Raw genomic sequence first — 17,701 nt, 5'->3', positions numbered from 1 at the left:
TTTGATCTGGGGAGGTTGCTGGAATGCTTATAAGTAGGAAAAGTGTATGTTGATGTATCTCTCTCTTATTCTGTTCTTGTTAATATATTGTTACCAAGTGTGATCAAGAATCTCATGAAAAATGTTCCATTATTTTAAAAACCATGTTTAGTGACAGGATATCTTTTCATCTGGGAGTGACTGGCAGTAACAGTAGCAGAATTGAGGCAAGTGACAGCCCAAGAGCAGTAATCCTCTGCCATGATTGATACCTACCTTCAGCTTCCTCCTGTGATTGCCAAGAAACTGACCGTGTTTAATTTCCAGCTTTGGCTAGCAAAAATACTTAGACATATGTTTAAACGTGTGCTTAAGACTGCAGTGACTTTGATTATCTTTAGACACTCCTTAGAAGATAAATATGTTCTCAGGAGCTTTGTTCATCTGGGTGCCTAGCCTTTTGTTTTCTTGTCATGAAGCTGTGTGTTTATTTTTGAGAATTAGTAAAAACAGGTCCTACCTTAACTTTTCTATTTTCACTAAGTGGGAACTACAGTAAAGGTAATTCCTTTCCACATAATTAGGATGGATAGATGAAGATTTAGGATTAAATGGAAAAATTGGGTTTTTCTTCTTAGAAAGGTACATGTCACTGAATCTCAAAAGACAGCAGGGCTGAAGAGATAGAGACATTTGTTAAAGGGAACTCTTGAGATTAAAAGGTAGGTGTTAAGTAATTCATATATTTACTTTGTTGAGATCTGTTTATACAGGTATGTCTCTTAGCATGAAATCAGGAAGAGGACAGACTGCCTGCAGGACAGCCTCTTTAACACATGGCATATCATTACTGCATATCACTGCTATATGAGAAGATTATTTAAGTCCATATTATAAATTGTGAATGTAAATTTAAAATATTTAGGAGACTTTATAATGACCTTAAAACATGTTTTTCTCAGAGTGCAGCTATTAGTTCAGATGTATAGAAATACAGTAAACCATTCAATGTTTGATGGAAAAAGGTAATGCTAGGCAGAATTTAGCTATTTCAGTCTAGCTTGATGATGTCAAATTAGAAAGCGGTAAGTCATGCAATAATATATTCATACAGTTTTATCAGACAAAACTGATCAAGGCTTTCTGGGCTTTTTTCTTTTGTAGATAAGATTGTTTGTCGAAAATGTAGTGAAAACTGTAAGACCTGTGTTGAATTCCAAATCTGCACAGAATGCAGACATGGCCTAAGGTAAGTAAATTATGGATGTCACTAAACATAATACCAGAAGAGGTATACAAGGCTGTGGATACACAAGGAAGAACATCTGATAGCTATTTAACCTTGATGGCCTTTATGTCAACTGTTACAATGCTGTTTATTCTGTAATACCGTATTTTCTTCTATGCCAGTTTGGCTAACAACTGATTTTTAGAAGGCCTTTCATTTCAGATAACATAAAAGTCACAACCATGTGGAAAGCTGGCTTCTTTACTTTTTTGACCTGCAGTATGTCAGTGCAGGGTTATTTTAGAGGTAGAGCTGATGAATTTTAGTAATTTTTCTAATTCGTTCATGTGGTAGTCAGAAATTATTTTCTTATCTTTATTGTATTTCTTCTTATATCCAATCGTTCGCTTATCTCAAGTACCTCAGGCTCAATTCTATACTGTATAGTGTTCACATATTTTAAACAGTAGTGGAGATTTTTTTTCTTCATAGGGGAACTTAATCATTCTTGAAAATGATAGGTAAAACCTACAAAACAGCAGTACATATTTCAAGCTTCTTTATGAATGAATGACCTTTTGATCCAAGCAGCGAAAGTCAAAAATCTTGCAACATTTATGACAGAATGTATGCTGGCTTAGTGCCACAAAAAAATATGAAGTCAGCATTCAGTATGTATAGGATATTCTTTCAGAATATGAGCCTTGTGTTAACATTTTAACACCAAGGTTTTAGCCCCCAGTAAAGTGGATTTTCATGTCTTAATAAAAGCTCAGTGTTTTTTCCTAGAACATCAATAGCTGAATTTCTTTATTGAAATTGAAATACAAAAAAAAAAAATCAAAAGAACCCAACCTTCATGTTTTCTTGGGCAATATTAGCAAACTGAGGGTAAATTTTGGTAACATTTTTTAAAAACACCATCTGTGTGGATGATAAATGGAGCCTTGCGGGACATGCATTTCGTACTGGATAGTTCTTCAGATCTTTCAGCATTTTCTTGGCAGAGTTATCAATGGGCAGAGCCTTCTTTGAGTGGGTCTTGAGAGGCCTGGGTTCCAGTGTTGCTCCATTACTGACCCATTAAATAAATCTGGGCAAATTATTAGTTTTCCCATCTGTAAAAACATGATAATGCTATGTGCGTTGTAAAGCTCTTTGAGCTGTATGACTGAGGAAAAATAACAGGAAAGCAAGAGTTGTTAGTTCTGTTGAATTGCTAGTTTGCTTTCTAAACTGGGACTGTGTAGACTCTTGAAAATTTCCCGTGGTGCTGAGCGTACCTGACTTTTGCTGGATCCAGGCTGTAGAACATGTTAGCCCTCAGGGTGGTAAACCCCAGAGCTGAAGAGCATTTTTAGAGAAAGTGTTAAACTGGATGAACACTGAAGTTCCACAGAAGATGGTAAACATGGCAGAGAAGTCCTAGTTTAAAAAATAAATAAATTTTAAAAAACAAACCGAAACCCAACAAACTGCTATAGGCACCTTATAACACAAAAGCAATAAACAGTCCTTAGAAGAATGCATGAAAGTGTGACTCTCTGTGCTATTTCTTTTCCTTCTGTTACTTTTGTGCTTTCTCAAAAGTGCCTGCAGGCAGAATACCTCCAGCTGTAATCTTGACAAATCTCACAAGACACATAGTACTGGCATTCAGTTAAGAGGTTTCAAGGGAAACTGCTGTTGCAGAGATTGTGATTTCTTTCTCTATGAATGTGTTCTTAACCTGTGCTGTAGCATAGTATCAGGAGATCCTGGTGGTCTTTCAGAGAAGCATGAGAGAGAAGTATTAACAAGTCCCTTAGCATTTTTTTTAATACAGTGATGCTGACCCTTTACCAAATTCCTCATGGATAATTACATTTTACATGCCTGAATTTTTAGTGGTTTTTGTCATTGTTCATTTTTTGTCTGTCCCCTGTTACTTGGTAGTATTTACAAGGAGTTTGTAAACAACTTCTGTATTTCCCCATGGGCAAAACTGCTTTTCATTCCCACTTGAAGTGATTGATGTCTCTAAATTTATAAAATATGACCAATGAAGGAAGGTGACGAATCGGAATGTGTGGATTTTTCTTTGATTAAAAGAGAACTACTGGATTGTGCATGATCTTGTTGTCATCTGTTGCTGTTATCTGCCCAAACACTGTGCATTTTTTCCTTTTTACAATAGCTTGCATGGCACTAAATGTGCTATCCGCTGTGAAGAAGGAAAATATCATAATGGCAAAGAATGTGAAACATGCCACCGTTCTTGTGCAACATGTGCAGGTACCCCATCATCTGTGTAATTTTCTTTCCTGTAGGATTTTAGCTCTGATTTTATTCCACTCTATAGCAGTTACGGTATAAAGTGATTGTATGTATGTGAAAACTTCATTCTCTTGGTAGCTTTTTAATATATTTTAATATGGTAAACTTGCTTTGGCTAGCATGGAAATCAAGGTTTTTAATTTAAAGAGTTTATACATTCCTTTTTTGATTGGTTGGTCTTTTTAGATTTTTTTAAATCTTTTGTTTTTAAATTTTGATAGAGCTTATTATGATTTACAATAATGCCCTCCATTTGCTAGATTTTGTAGGAGCTTTAGAACTACAAAGAGTCATTTATTTCAGGAAAAGGTACACTGAAATTATATAATGCTGTTTATTCTAACAACGTATATGCATTCTAACAATTTCTCTGTGGTCTAAGGTGCTGGAGTAGATGCCTGTATAAACTGCACACAGGGTTATTTTATGGAAGATGGAAGATGTGTGCAGTCTTGTAGTAGTGGTTATTACCTTGATCACTCTACTGAAAGTGGATACAAAAGCTGCAAAAGGTATGATCAGTGGCTAATGTATCTGAAGTTCGGTAGCATAGTAGCTATTAGACTGTTGAAAAAGATAATATTTATGAGAAGATAAAATACTGTTGACTTCAAAAGTAGAAAAAAATATATTACATGCTAAGCAGGTGACGGAAAAGCTATTATTATTATTATTATTATTATTGCTACTATTATTGTTGTTGTTATTGTTATTTATTTTAATCTGATTTATATTCATATAGGTCTTCTGAAAGTATTTTTTCTTATGAAGTGTGACTTTCCTTATAAAGTTTTCTTTAAAGTGTGACCTTCAGTTTAAACAGTCTGCAGTGAAAAAGTATAAAATTTACAAATCTGACAGAGGATCTGCATTTCTTAGTAGCAAACAAAAATAGTCAAACTAGGGGGTTTTTAATTGCAAGTTAATTACTATTTATAAAGAGTATTTTAGTTCTTACACGACATATTCACAAACATAGCAGAAATTTATTTCTAAAGTACTGTCCAGGATAGCTTATCTAACTCAGTGTACAAAAGGCTGGAGGAATCTTGGACAAAGTTGTGCTGTGTAAGGAAGGGATTTTTTTTTTTCCGTTCTTCATTAAACAAATATTGTTTGTTGCCCTTTGGAGTCATTGACTCACTTTGAATTCGGGGTGGGAAGGGAGTCACCATGTGTTTAAGTATATTCCACACAAAAAAAATAATCAAAATGCAATGAAAATACAATGGAGTCGGGTGATGAAAGGACTGGGCAGCACGTCAGTCATTCTGTCCTACAGCTTTCCTCATGCCTTTTTGGCACATGTGTGCACGATCAGTTTAATACTTTTCGTTGAGTATTTCTGCTAGTACCAAAACACTAGAATAATGCAGCTATTTAGCAAAAACGTTTGAATAGAAAGTTGATGGAAAGATGCAGGACTGGGTTGCAGGGGTATCTAATTTTATATCATCATAATTATTAGTAGTAACAATATTGTAGCACCTGATAGCTCTAGAAACAGCAAACAATCCTTTTCAATACAGAAAAGGTATCTAGAAACTCTTGTATTTGGTGGGACTGGAAGACCAACGGCTGCCATTGTCTTTCAGATGCGATGCCAGCTGTTTGGATTGTAGTGGTCAAGGAGACAGAAACTGTACAAGCTGTCCAAGTGGCTATAACCTAGACACTGGTGCCTGCGTGATGGGAACAGTATGCAAGGATGGTAAGTGCTATTCTGTGCAAAGATCCATTTTACCACTGCCAGCTTCTTCTTTTAAGTGTATTGGGTTGGTTTGGTCTGTTTCTTTTCTTCTCTGTTGGTTTAAAGTCAGAGTTACATTTTTTAAGTTTTTCAGGTGTATGAAAAGGAGAACACTACATTTGCATGTAGATTAGTCACATCCACTTTACCTGAATTTTCCAAATATCATTTTTTCCCCTGCCAACAACCTATTTTTTCCTTCCTTATCATTTTTTCAAAGCCAATGCTTTCAACAGATTTTTATATGAAGACCCTAGAGTACTATTAATCTTACTATTACATTTATCTATTTCACCACTTTAGCTGTGAAAATGCTGGTAAGTAAAAACCATTTAAAGTACCTGCAGTATTGGTTGAATTGTGTGAAAGGGTGAGAACAAAAGAATTCTGAAATAGAGAGCATGCAATTTAGGGTGATTTGAACTTCCTCCAAATTCTTTGTGCCAACCAAGATCGCATTCTTATTGCATATGATTGGCATAATTATTCACTAATATTCATTCCTTTTAAATGTCACAATTACAGAGACACTTAGATAACATTATGCTTCCCTGAAGATGTTACTGTGTGAATTACTTGTTGTAGATAGAGCCACTAAGTGCAATCTAACAGGAAAATCACACCAGAACAAAGTCCAAGAAGATATATGACATCAGACATAGTAAAAGTTAACAGTGACTCTTGGGTCCAGCTTGTTTCCACTGGATTTAGTAAGAGTTTTACCAAAGACTTGAAAAGAAAAAAGAAAGGGCACAGGTGAGAGTCTTCTTTCTGTGGACCCTCACAGTTCCTGTTGGAATTTAGTCCTTCAAACTTTGAAAATACCCTGTCCATTGTAAAGTTACATTACAGGTACGGGTAAATTAGTCATGAGACTTTTTCACATCAGGAGGTTGGAAGAGTCATTGTAATCTAGAGCAATTCCAGAAGTAGCCAGATATAGACAGACAAATGAAGAAGAAGCGTAATGCTAAGAATTTTGAATAACAGTGGTCTCAATATGGTATTGCAATTGATTTCTACAATGCAAACATTTGAAATACCAGCTTGGTCTTTATTATGGCTGGATAAATCCATCTTCATTTATACGCATGCAACTTCAGTCACATACATGTAAAGTTACCCACGACCTCATCTCAGTACTGTTTCTACCATTCTTCCCAATGCAGCTCTCATGAGAACAACACGTTGGTTTGCTGGTCTTCAGGCAATTGCAGTGTACCATGCTGGATCACACCACACACCATGTGTTCTCAACAGTGTAGGAGAGCTAAGGAAAATGAGAAGCATTTTTTTTCCTGTTAATTTACAAAGCAGAGAGGGTCTCATTACAATCAAGCACTGGTTACTAGTTTAACTCACTCTACAGGATTTGTATTTCTGTTGACAATGTTTTACTCTTTTTCTGTGGTTTGATTGTTTTATTCTTTTGATTCATAAAAATTGAGAACAAATTCCTTTGCTGTAAATATCACTGTTTTCTAATTATTCTCTTTCTAATCTTTTTTTCCTTTTCACAAATGGATACAAATCATTCCCTGTCGGACCACACAATACCTCTCCCTGAAAAAAAAATGCTGTTGACTGGAATTCCTTTTGATGGACCAAATTTCCTATTTGCTACCTGCTCTTGAATGGTCTCTTCAACCAAATCTGCCTGTCTGACCAATTAAACCTTCCTCCATTGTACACGCCATGCTCTCCAAATCCTCAACCTCTCCTCCTTCTCTTGCTGCTACCCTCTGGAAGCCACGGAAGAGTCCTGGGCCGAGGGAGGATTCTGTATGCTGGTGAAAAAGAACAATCTCTGCCAGCGGAAAGTGCTTCAGCAATTGTGTTGCAGAACATGTAAACAAAAGGGGTAAAATGACACCTCCCAGCATCCTCCTGCTCCTATAGACTTATAGATTAATCCATATTATTGAAAAAGGAAAAAAGGAAAAAAGGAAAAAAAAAAAGGAAAGAAAGAAAACCACGTTTCTCTCTCTCCCTCTTCTTTGCCTGGGGAGATGGTGAACTGTTTGTTGGAACTTAAATGGAAAAACTACAACACACCTACCTTTCGTAACTGGGTGTCTAGAGCTGAGCATCCAGGATCGCAGAGTCAGTATTGTGTGACCAAAGCATCTGATGCCAAAATTAACATTTAACTCTTGATTTGATTTCCTGTCAACCTTAGGATTATTCCTGTTTTTTGAAAGTCCTTTTTCTTCCCTTTTTTTCCTGCTGCTTTCCACTTCAAGATGTTTAAAGAGTGTTTCAAGAATACAACACAAGTTTACATGGATTAAAACTAAACAATACAAAAAAGTTTGCATTAGTCTTTTTTTGTGCAGTGTGTATTGACAGGGGGAACTTGAGTTCCTGAGGGGATCAGAAACATCATTAGTGCAGGACTAAGTTCTGCCCCTTTTGTAATAGTATTTTAAAAAATGAAAAGTGAATATTTCTGAACACATTTCTTTCTTGCTTCCTCTGCTGTATGCTGTTTTTTTTATCATATGCAGTATGTATATATGTTTGCCCAAAATGGGGTTTTGATCATATAGATTTCAGTTTTAGACAGCTAGCTTATTAACAGATATGCTAGGATTTTTATTTTATTTTTTTAAATTGTCAAAGCTATTTCAGACAAACTTAAAAAAAAATTGTTCCTGTAGTGGACAAGTTTAGGAGATACTACTTCTCTTGATTTGCATAAGTGAGAGTAATGTATATGCTCAGAAGTCAGAAAACATTGCTAACATGTAAGAAGTATTCATAAATTATTTTTGTCTTGTAATGTTCATTTAAAAAAAGGGGATATTATCATACAGATATGTGGAACTATTTCGTAGTGCCCATATGTAAATGCCAGTGTGACTGTGTGTGACAGGATGTGTTTACAGGACTGAATTTATAATTTGCCAAATACAACTCCAGGTATAATTGCATAATGGGCAGTAAACCAGTGGTTCTCTTGGTGTCGTGATGGGCCTGAATCTGCTTTAACTGCTCACAACAGAAATTTCAGCAGGAATAGTCCTCGTGAGGCCAATGGAGTTACCTCACTATAAAATGGTCCTGGGTGATGAGAAAAGTGGCCCAGCCTCACTCTTTCCTACCCAGGCACATGGCTGCCAGTACAAGTTTCTGTTTAATTTATCTTCATCAGCTTCACTCAGCATACAGTTCAAAAGACAGTCATTTCACAGGAAACAGAAAATTGAACTTCAAAGATACTGTTTACAGGGGATAATACTTAAAACATACAAAGTGTCTTTTTCAGCATTCCAGGACATACAAACAGAGAATGGATTGAATCTAAGAACGTAAATCTTGGAAAATAAAGGGGATAAAAAATTATCAAAAATTATTGTGGAGGCTTTACAAATGAATGGATACAAACTTCTGTAGGTAATGTCCTCTTTAGCAGGGAGCAGGTAAACTATTACAACCTGGTTCAATATGACAGGAGGCAGTCAGGCTCCTTTGGTGCCCATTACAAATTTCCAGATAAACATTCAAATTTGTGCTAGTTTAACTACTAGTCTGTTGCTGCCTCATTTCTCAATATAACGTGTTTAACTAGAACATAATGCTTTCAAAGTTTAACTTAATATTATATATATTATATATAAATATATATTCATTATTGAGATTTAATTATGTAATGGATTGTAAAGAATTTTTTTGGATACTTACAAATGTCTCTAACACTATTATAGAGAAGAAATTAATAACTTTGTTTTCTTTAAAAAATCTGACACATTGTTTTAATCAAATTCATTTTTACTGAAAAAATACTGTACATGTGTAAAATGTTCAGTTGTTATTTGTAAAATAGGGTAGTTCTGTTGTAATTGATAATGGCCAAAATCAATGTTATTCCATATTTTATTTTTTCTATTAAATTAACCTAAATTCCTCTTCTTTTGGTCTGGAAAAACATGTTGATCTGTATGTTGAATATCTTTGTTGAAAGTCATAGGTAGCTCTGTGGTATAGAGTACTTAGGTTTCACACACAAGTCATTGAAACAAATTCAGACGTTAAAGGTGTTTAATTTTATTACAGATTTTTTTTTGTTTAAGTGATGGGATTTATGGTTGCACCTGTGTCTGTTTTATGTGGAGAACACGTTTTGCATAGTATCAGTAGAGCCGTGTCTGAACCCTAGTGTATAACAATGTTGAGTTCCTCTGATCTGTAAGAGTTTGTGATGGGTCTAATCTCTTGCATGCTTAGGATTAAAAAGCATAATTTGTAACTGTCTGTTGGCTCAGACAGTTTAGAAGGAAAGTTTCATCTTTGCAGTCATGAATGGCCATTTGTACAGTGTCATACTGAGGTCTGTTCATGTGCCAGTGCTCACAACCAGTACACTTCAGAACACAGCCACTGACTACCACTTGAGAACTGTGGGCTATCTGTCCTTTCCAGACCAAAAGGGCTCCCAATAGCCTCATTTGTTACCCCTGCAAGGTGAGATCCTTTATTGGCCTTAGCTGATGCTCTGGTTCATTGCCACTTAGTCCCACAGCCTGAGTGGAGACTAAAGTGGCAACTAATCCAAGAAGTCATGTATTCAGATGGTGTTTTAATCACATCCATGAGGCCATGTAAAGAATTTCCTGTAAAAAACCACCACCTTTTGGCCTCAGACATCTCATTGTTACTGACCAGTTTTGACCTGGTGTCAAAAAAAGGAGTTAGGTAATCATTCTGAGTTTCCCAGTCAGTCCCCAAAAGCAAGCATATGTGAAACAGCACATTTTTAGCAGAAGTTTGGTAAGACCACACCTGGAAAGAAGGTTGACCTAACCCTTACAGCAATGCCATATGAAGATCTGCTTCTTTCAGCTCCCACCCTACCTTCATCTTCCAAATGGCGTGAGAAATTCAGTCAAACATGGTGTCTTTTATTGTCAAGACTTTGTCCAAGTTTTTGGATAGGAAATGCATAAATAGTGATAATAAACTTTTTATAAGTCTGCTCCAGAGGTTTTATCTACAGATGTTGAGCAAACAAGTAAGCAAACATGAGTTTTAGGCTGAAAACCAGTGCTTTCTGGTGCCTGCTCAGACTCTGATCATTTTTATTTGTTATGCCTTAATAGCTGTGGTCAGATAAAAGCAAAATTTGTAAGCAGCACTGTAGTTAGTTTTTGTACCAGAGGATTGCTGCAGAAGCAGGTTTGCAATTGAAAGAAGATAGTTTGTTCCCAGCTGCAGAGTTTTCTTAAGTGATCGATCCTCCCTGTCTGATTCAGTGATGAGTAGTTTGGAGTGTTCAGGGTTTGACACTGTTGTTGATGTGTGGAACAGATATGGACCATTTTAGAAAAATCAGAAGCTGCTAAGTATGAACAAAATAACACTTTGTGTCTAAAAAGACGTAAAGTGGATTGCATCAGATTAAACCTTTCCACTGATTTCACTTTATTTATATCACAGGTCAAAAAACAAGGACAAATTGAAGATTCTATTATAGTTAGAACATGATATTTTCCAGTTCATGTTTGTTTAGGAGAATTCTTGATTTAAATGGAAAATTAAACACCCATCTAGACCTCTTCTTTACTAAAAGTCTCAAAGATTTCTGGTAAAGACAGCTAGGGTCAAAAAATCCCCAAAAAACTCATACATATGCTAACAAAAGTTTAACATGCCCCAGACCTGCAGAACAGCCTGCAGAAGCTTGTTGGGTGAGGGTGTCATTTTATAATATGTGTTTCTTTCCATTTCTGCAGTGAAGTTACAACCTTCCTCTCTTTTTAGCTGCAACTCTCCACCTCAGGCACACATCAGTGTTGTGGGTTCAGATACCTGCCAGAATAGGTCAGTGGAAACGTTATGCCTCTGAGCAGTAGCTCATGACTCTTGGCTTAGCCCTTGCCTACCCACACACCACTATTCACTGGCACTCCCTGCCTGTTTCTGGAAAGGCTTTGCAAACCTTCCCTCCGTAAAGCACACTATTTTCTAATAAAGATTTCCCTATGAGACCCAGACTATCCCAATCTTTATTGGCATTGCAACTTTCCAATATTGTGTCAAATTCCCAAGCAATCCTTGCAACTGAATATATTGTGTAATAGCAGACTTCTATTTGTTCCACATTGTCAGATAATATGAGGTAGGAACAGTAGGAGCCTTGAAGGTGAGTAGTCCTTTATACAGAGGCACTAGAGCTGACTACAGCAATTTCATCCATCACTAAATACAACTTCCAACTGTTGATGACCAAGTTAATCCTCTTAATACCAGTCTGTTACTTTTTAATGAAAATAATTAACTGAATGATGGTCAGAAGGCCTGTTATAAATTCGAGATTCCTGTAAAGACATTTAAGAGATTGCTTGTATGAGTCAAAGCTTTTTAGTTGCAGTGCAACTCACCAAACAGTAACTTGTCTGTGATCCATTACCATGCCTTATATTTATATTGGATATGCCATTGTCATGTCAGTGCTACAGAATGAACTAAGAAAAGTTCTGCCATTAGATGTTTGTGCAAGATACGTTACGCAAGCATTAAAAACGTTTTACAGCATAAAAAGAAAAATCCTAGTCAAGTTTTCATCAAAAAGAAACTCACACCCAACAACTTGCATGACCTTGTTCAGATTATAGAGCTGAAATTGCATTTTCTTATGAACATTTTCTTTAGCAGGGGAAAAGTATGTTAGGCATAATTTTACTTACTTGTCTTACTTAAACTATTCTGTGAGATTTCAATTTCTGATTGAAATAATTGATTATCTGATTATTTAAAACCTGTCATGAGAGTCTGTTGGGGCTTAAATCCCCCTCATTAGCAAGGACTAAAGAATCACGAGGAGCAACATAGTGTCCCTAAGAATGAGCTAAGGCTCTGAACCTGTTAGCACTGTGTCCAACCCTTGAAGTGCAACCAACACCCACGTTTCCACCATTGGTTATACCGATGAGGAAAGAGGATTCAAATCTATCATAGGCCTCAGATATTTCTGTGATGTCTCAGAGCAAAGTAATATTGGGTCTCACTAGAAAAACTGTTCTGAAATCCTCAGGATAGAGCCAGAGAGATTGCAATAATATTCACCTGCTGTGCAAGTGTAGCAGACACCACCATAAGAGTTAATATTTCATAGCCAAGCTATGGTTGAAACGATCCTGAAGGACTTCCTTTCTGGATTAAAAAGCAATGTTTTACATCATAAAAACAGAGCCAGATTTCACTTCTAGAATGGCCATTGTGGTCAAAGGAAAACATTATGGTGAGGAGGCTCTGATATTTAAAAAAATAATTTGAGTAAGCAACAAATGCAGCTTCTTGGTGCCCTACCAAAGACTGTTTTTTGTTGGTTTTTGGCAGCAAATACATAAGCAGCTCATATATTTGCTGCCAAAGAGGAGCAAGGCGGTTTAGAAGAATGCTCCTCATACAATAACATATTGGGTTTTTTTCAGTGTTTGGGGATGGATTTATTGAAGGTCTTCTGGGAAACCAACAACACTTTTCAAAGAAAAAATACTCCCCCATCACAAAACAGAGTAGACAGAAATAATCTGATTAAGTACCCGTTTTTCCAGTCACCCTGAGGGTGAGAAGCCAAAACATTGACAAGCAGTGAATACTTATTTACACAAGAAGAATTAATGGCTCCATCTTGCAGATTCAACAGTAATACTGAATGTTCACTGGAGTGTAATTAATGTGATTTAGTTACAATTCAGATAATACTGCATATCTTTTCTGTTTACAATTGTCCGTGGCCTGCCCTCTGCCCTCTGCTTGATGCCTGCAGATGCTCTTTGAGAGATGTGTTGGAAAGAAGGTACAGCACCTGGCTGCCAATCCACATGGATCATGGATCCATGAGTCTGTCAGCAGTGGTGCTTATGACTATGCTAATGGGCCGTTCTGTGCAATGCCACTGGATCAAAGACAAATAACTCAAATATTCATTCCCAAATAAAGTAGCCTCTTTTCTACTTGAAGAGCAAGGCCATACAACTAAAGTTGTGTAAATGCTGCTCTTGCTATTTCTGCCTTTAGCACAGCCTCTCTGAACACTTTCAATCCCAAGGCTGAAAGGAGGGCTCAGAGAGTCATCATTGCCAAACAGTGTCACAAAGCCTCTCTACAGCTATATCTGAATTAGAAGAGCTGTATAACTTATCCATTTCTACACCCTCAACATGGAATATGTGATCATTAAAGGAAATTAAATCTGTAATCATTAAAAATAAATTACCTGCCCGTTCCTGAGGTGTTTATAGTGGAGACCAGGAACCGGGAAGATTTTAAGCAAGGGAAGATCACCAAAGTCAGTGTATTGAGTTGGCTGAACAGTTAGAGATGGAATAAAATTTACACCTTTATACCACTCGTTAAAAGATTTAACTTGGTCTGCTCCTTACTTCAAAGGAGGAACTTTTACCTTTCGGACAGATTTCTTGCAGGCTTTCAAAAGTGTTCATCTCTGAAAATTAAACAGAAATTCCCTTTGATTAACAGTATGAATCTATGTTGTTACATCTTAGTGGGACAATAGTTGGCCTGCTGAAATCTTCCCAGTTATCAGCAGATCAGCAGATCTGTGTTCATATCCTGATTAAGTTGAAGAAGACCAGTACAACAGCCTGTGCAGGGATCTCTTAGTTTAAGATGGATGACACCACTGAAGCACTACCCATTCAGCTTTTCCCATTTCAGGTGTATGTCTATTCAAGTCAGACTGCAGAAATCCTGTGGACAGGGCAGGTTCTGTAGATACAAATTATGTACTCCTTCCTATATAGGAGAGAGATGCTGGGTTACCTTGCTTGTCCCGACGTATGTTTTCCCCCAGCATTAAAAGATTCTATCTTTAATGTACTCCAGGTGCTAATAACACCAGCTTTACACAAAGCATACCATCATCTTCCACATTTCTCATTTATATTTTACAAGAAATTACCTAGATTTCCAAAGCAGTACTATCAGCACTATAATTTTCAGTGAGGTTCAGTGCGTCTGTTCCACTGGCCCTTTAGAAAGTTCTTGGCTACTGAGCTTCAGAATGGGAAGCTTGACAGCATCAGACAGGAAAAAATTTCCAGTTGGAAAACTGAAGAAATGGAGAAGGTAAATATGCTTCTTTCCATTGTGAGTCTAAAAGTTTGATAGTGCTATAGTATTTCCCTCTCCTTCTTAAAGTGAGAAGGGCACAAATCAAAGCATTATCAATACGGGTCCGTACAGATTGCTCCATTCCCTTTCCCCCTTTCTCATGGGGCTGTCAAATTTCAGGCTCCAGGTGGGCAGCAGTAAACTTTGCCAGCCTCTGACATATGTGCTTACACAGGGAAAGGAGAAACCATGAACCCATCCAGCTTTTTCATCCAGGCCTCCATGTATTCAGGACAAATGGAATTTTAAAGCAAATTTTTAAATGCCTAAAGAATTAGTATGAATGGAGATTTCAAGCTGATTTTTTTAAATGCTAAAAAATGTCTTTCTGGAGTCTGTTTATGCCTATTCAATACCCCTGAGGGCTCTGGCTCTTCAATGGGTTTCTAAAAACAATTGTATTAATATTACATAGAAGTGAGCAAAGAAATGTGCAGAATGAAGAGAGAGAAAAATCACTTTGTGTCAGAAAAAAATAAGGTAGCTTTGGCTAATATAACTGTTTTTATTCTGCAGGGAAAATAATAGAGGGATGTGTAAGATAGTGTAGTTAATAAAGCTAATTTCCTCACTACTGCCAGTCATGATTAATGCTGACCCGAGCCTCTGTGTGATCTCAGTCCTGTAACAAAAGGACCTTTCATCCTAAAATCACACTCAGCACACAGCAGTTCAGGGAAGAGGTGTGCAACCCTTTTCAAGGTTCTGCATTGTCTCTTGGCACAAGGGGGAGGTTTAGTGACTTAGGAGTCAACATCCTGTTTTCAGCCTTATCGTTCATCACTTCTTAGGGCACTTTTGAAAAGAAGATTTCCCAACCTGAATCACTCTCATCACCCCAAATGATAACACCCCAATGTTTTGCCCATGAAGAGTATCTTCTTTGTCCCCTCTGCACATCCAAATAGGGAGACAGAAATTTGGTCATTGTGTAAAATGACTAAGGGGAGGAGAATAATTTTCAGGAAACTGAAAACTGAAGCTGGACAAATAACTGGAAACCAGGCTCCAATTTTGTATGACTGCCAAATCTGGGGGTAAAGGAAATGTCTTCATCTTGAAAATGTTAGGACATGGAGATTATGGCAAGATTTCTTTCAGAGAGCTGTAATCTATCAAACACTTAAGACTTTGTGCTAAGCAGAGGAGTAACTTTAAACTAAAGAATCCTCAGGGTGAATTTTAATGTATTGCTATGTACAAGTTAGTCTGAGTTATGTACTTAAGCTTTATGGATAAGTGTTTCTTCAGAAAACTCAAGGAGCTGATCCCACAAGCCAGACAAAATAAAACGTGTCAAGGCCAAACATGAAAAAAGCAGAGCACTCTCTAAGACTTATTTCTTTCAGCTCTCGCAGCTAATTGATGAAAAACAATTCTGATCAATTTTTGTTTATCTGCTCTGTCAAAACTTTATAATCTATAAGATTACATGCAAAAAACCCAAGTATAAAATCCATATCTAGGTTCCCATGAAAGTAAACAAGGAAAACAGAGCAAATAAGGTAATTTTTTCTATTTATTATAAAAGAAAAGCCACTGCAGAAATGCTATAGAAGATAATCAAATTAATATTAGATAAAGTGAAGTTTTGATCAAGAAAAGTGGAGAAATAACATGACTTGCAGTGTCTAAGTGTCACTGGGAGACAACAAGAGAAAAAGATTTATGAGAGCCAGCACATAAAAGTCCATATCTCCAGGCATAACTTACAAGGATATTCACACCTTCATTTAACTGGTCTCCTGAAATATCCTGTGCTGTCAATGAATTACACAGCTTTTGGAAAGCAAGAGAGAAATAGTGACAAGATGAAGGTACAGTTGATACTGCTTATGCAAAGACATAGCAACTTTGAGAGTACTCTAGACTGGGACTCAAGAGAGACAGGTTCTAGTTTGCTATTGCACCCTAATTTGATGATCTTACTGGGCTTCTTAATGGGAGATAATAGTGCCTGCCTCGTTCTAGAACATATCACATTCAATTGATAGGAGCTCAGTGCTAAGTGTGGGGCTCTTGTATGCAGTTAAAGGCACAGCCTGCAACCTGATGTAGCCTAGATGTGGAGTTAAACACTTCTAACAGTGGACAAAAAAATTGTACATTAAAATCTTTGCATTATCAGGAATCATGTTGTTTAACAAATCCTTATTTCTACAGCATCTTCATTCCTTTTTTTTATCAAGGTGAGAAATATTTTTTATCAAGATGTCAAGGTAACAGAGTTGAAAAAGAAATTAAGGATAAATATGGGATGATCCAAAGTAACTGATGAGCATTGCCTGATTGAAAGCACACCTAAGACACGTTTCTGAGAGTATCCCTCCATTAGGTATGTTTGACAGATAAAGAATTTTAATACAGAAAAAAGAGATTAAAAAAAGGTTGAGGCTTGCTTAATCATTACTTATCTAGCAAGATTTGTAAAGAAATAAATTGCTCACAGGGAGTTCTAGCAGATGTTTAAACTGCCCTGTGGAGTAGTTTAAAAGTCTTCTTTTTCAAATTTCAGTGTTAACTCTCTGAATATCCACTGAAAACTATTTCATTAATGTTCAATAGCAGATCTACAGTTCTAGATGTGACTTGCAATTCCGAGGGCCCAACATGCAAGTATTTTCTGGTGTGCAGTCTTATGCTTTAAAATGCTCCAGCTTAGAGCATAAAGTAAGTGCAGAACTGATCTTCCTGGCACTATTCCAGCACAGCTGAAATTAATTACAGCACTTCGAATGAAAGGCGTTAACAAAGAAATAACTGAAACCTTTTCAAACTAAGCATGTCTACCATGTGAGAAGGATTTAATCACGCATAGCTGAGGTGTATGAATTAGTAGCTCAGACCCAATGGATAAGCAAACAGGTATTGTGGGCAAATAAACTGAAAGACTAGAGAAACAGAAAGGTTTTCTAATACATATCACAGAACAACATCAGAGATGCAATTATATAATAAAGTCCCCCTGCCGATTTCCGGGAGATGTAAAACGAATAGTATAAAGCACGAAGCCACAAGACCTGCAGTAGGAAATCTTTCCAGATATTGCATTTTTTCATGGTTGTGTTATTGTCAAAATATATGTGTGTGTGTGCTGGTTTAAAAGTTAACCAGCAGGGGGAATGAACTCAACTCAAAGGAGAGATTATAAGTCAGAATAACAATTTATTAAAATAATACAGTAAGTACAATAATACCAACAAACAATTGGTCTCAACCCACAAAAACCCAAATGTATAACCCAGTACCCTGGGGCATGAACAAAGTGGTGTTCCTTGGGCCCTGTTTGA

At 36.7% G+C, this 17,701-nt stretch overlaps 1 protein-coding gene across 6 annotated transcripts in view; it reads left to right on the top strand.

Annotated features, from left to right (window-relative positions):
- PCSK5 (proprotein convertase subtilisin/kexin type 5) overlaps positions 1-17,701 on the top strand; it is a 249,914-nt gene that overhangs the window by 180,850 nt on the left and 51,363 nt on the right. For 5 of the 6 annotated variants that reach the window (XM_018085966.2, XM_018085965.2, XM_018085967.2 and 2 more), the window contains exons 17-20: positions 1,144-1,228; positions 3,384-3,481; positions 3,906-4,035; positions 5,119-5,234. In XM_018085966.2, coding sequence (XP_017941455.2) covers positions 1,144-1,228; positions 3,384-3,481; positions 3,906-4,035; positions 5,119-5,234 — 429 coding nt within the window. Of the gene's footprint in view, positions 1-1,143; positions 1,229-3,383; positions 3,482-3,905; positions 4,036-5,118; positions 5,235-7,022; positions 7,250-17,701 lie in introns of those variants that run through there. The other variant, XM_018085969.2, reaches the window with a different exon arrangement.

Source organism: Manacus vitellinus, unplaced genomic scaffold, assembly GCF_001715985.3.
Source record: "Manacus vitellinus isolate BGI_N305 unplaced genomic scaffold, ASM171598v3 scaffold_9_pilon, whole genome shotgun sequence".
Classification (NCBI taxonomy): domain Eukaryota; kingdom Metazoa; phylum Chordata; class Aves; order Passeriformes; family Pipridae; genus Manacus; species Manacus vitellinus.
The sequence above is the reverse complement of the archived record's forward strand: the minus strand, read 5'-3'. Positions and strand labels throughout refer to the sequence as shown.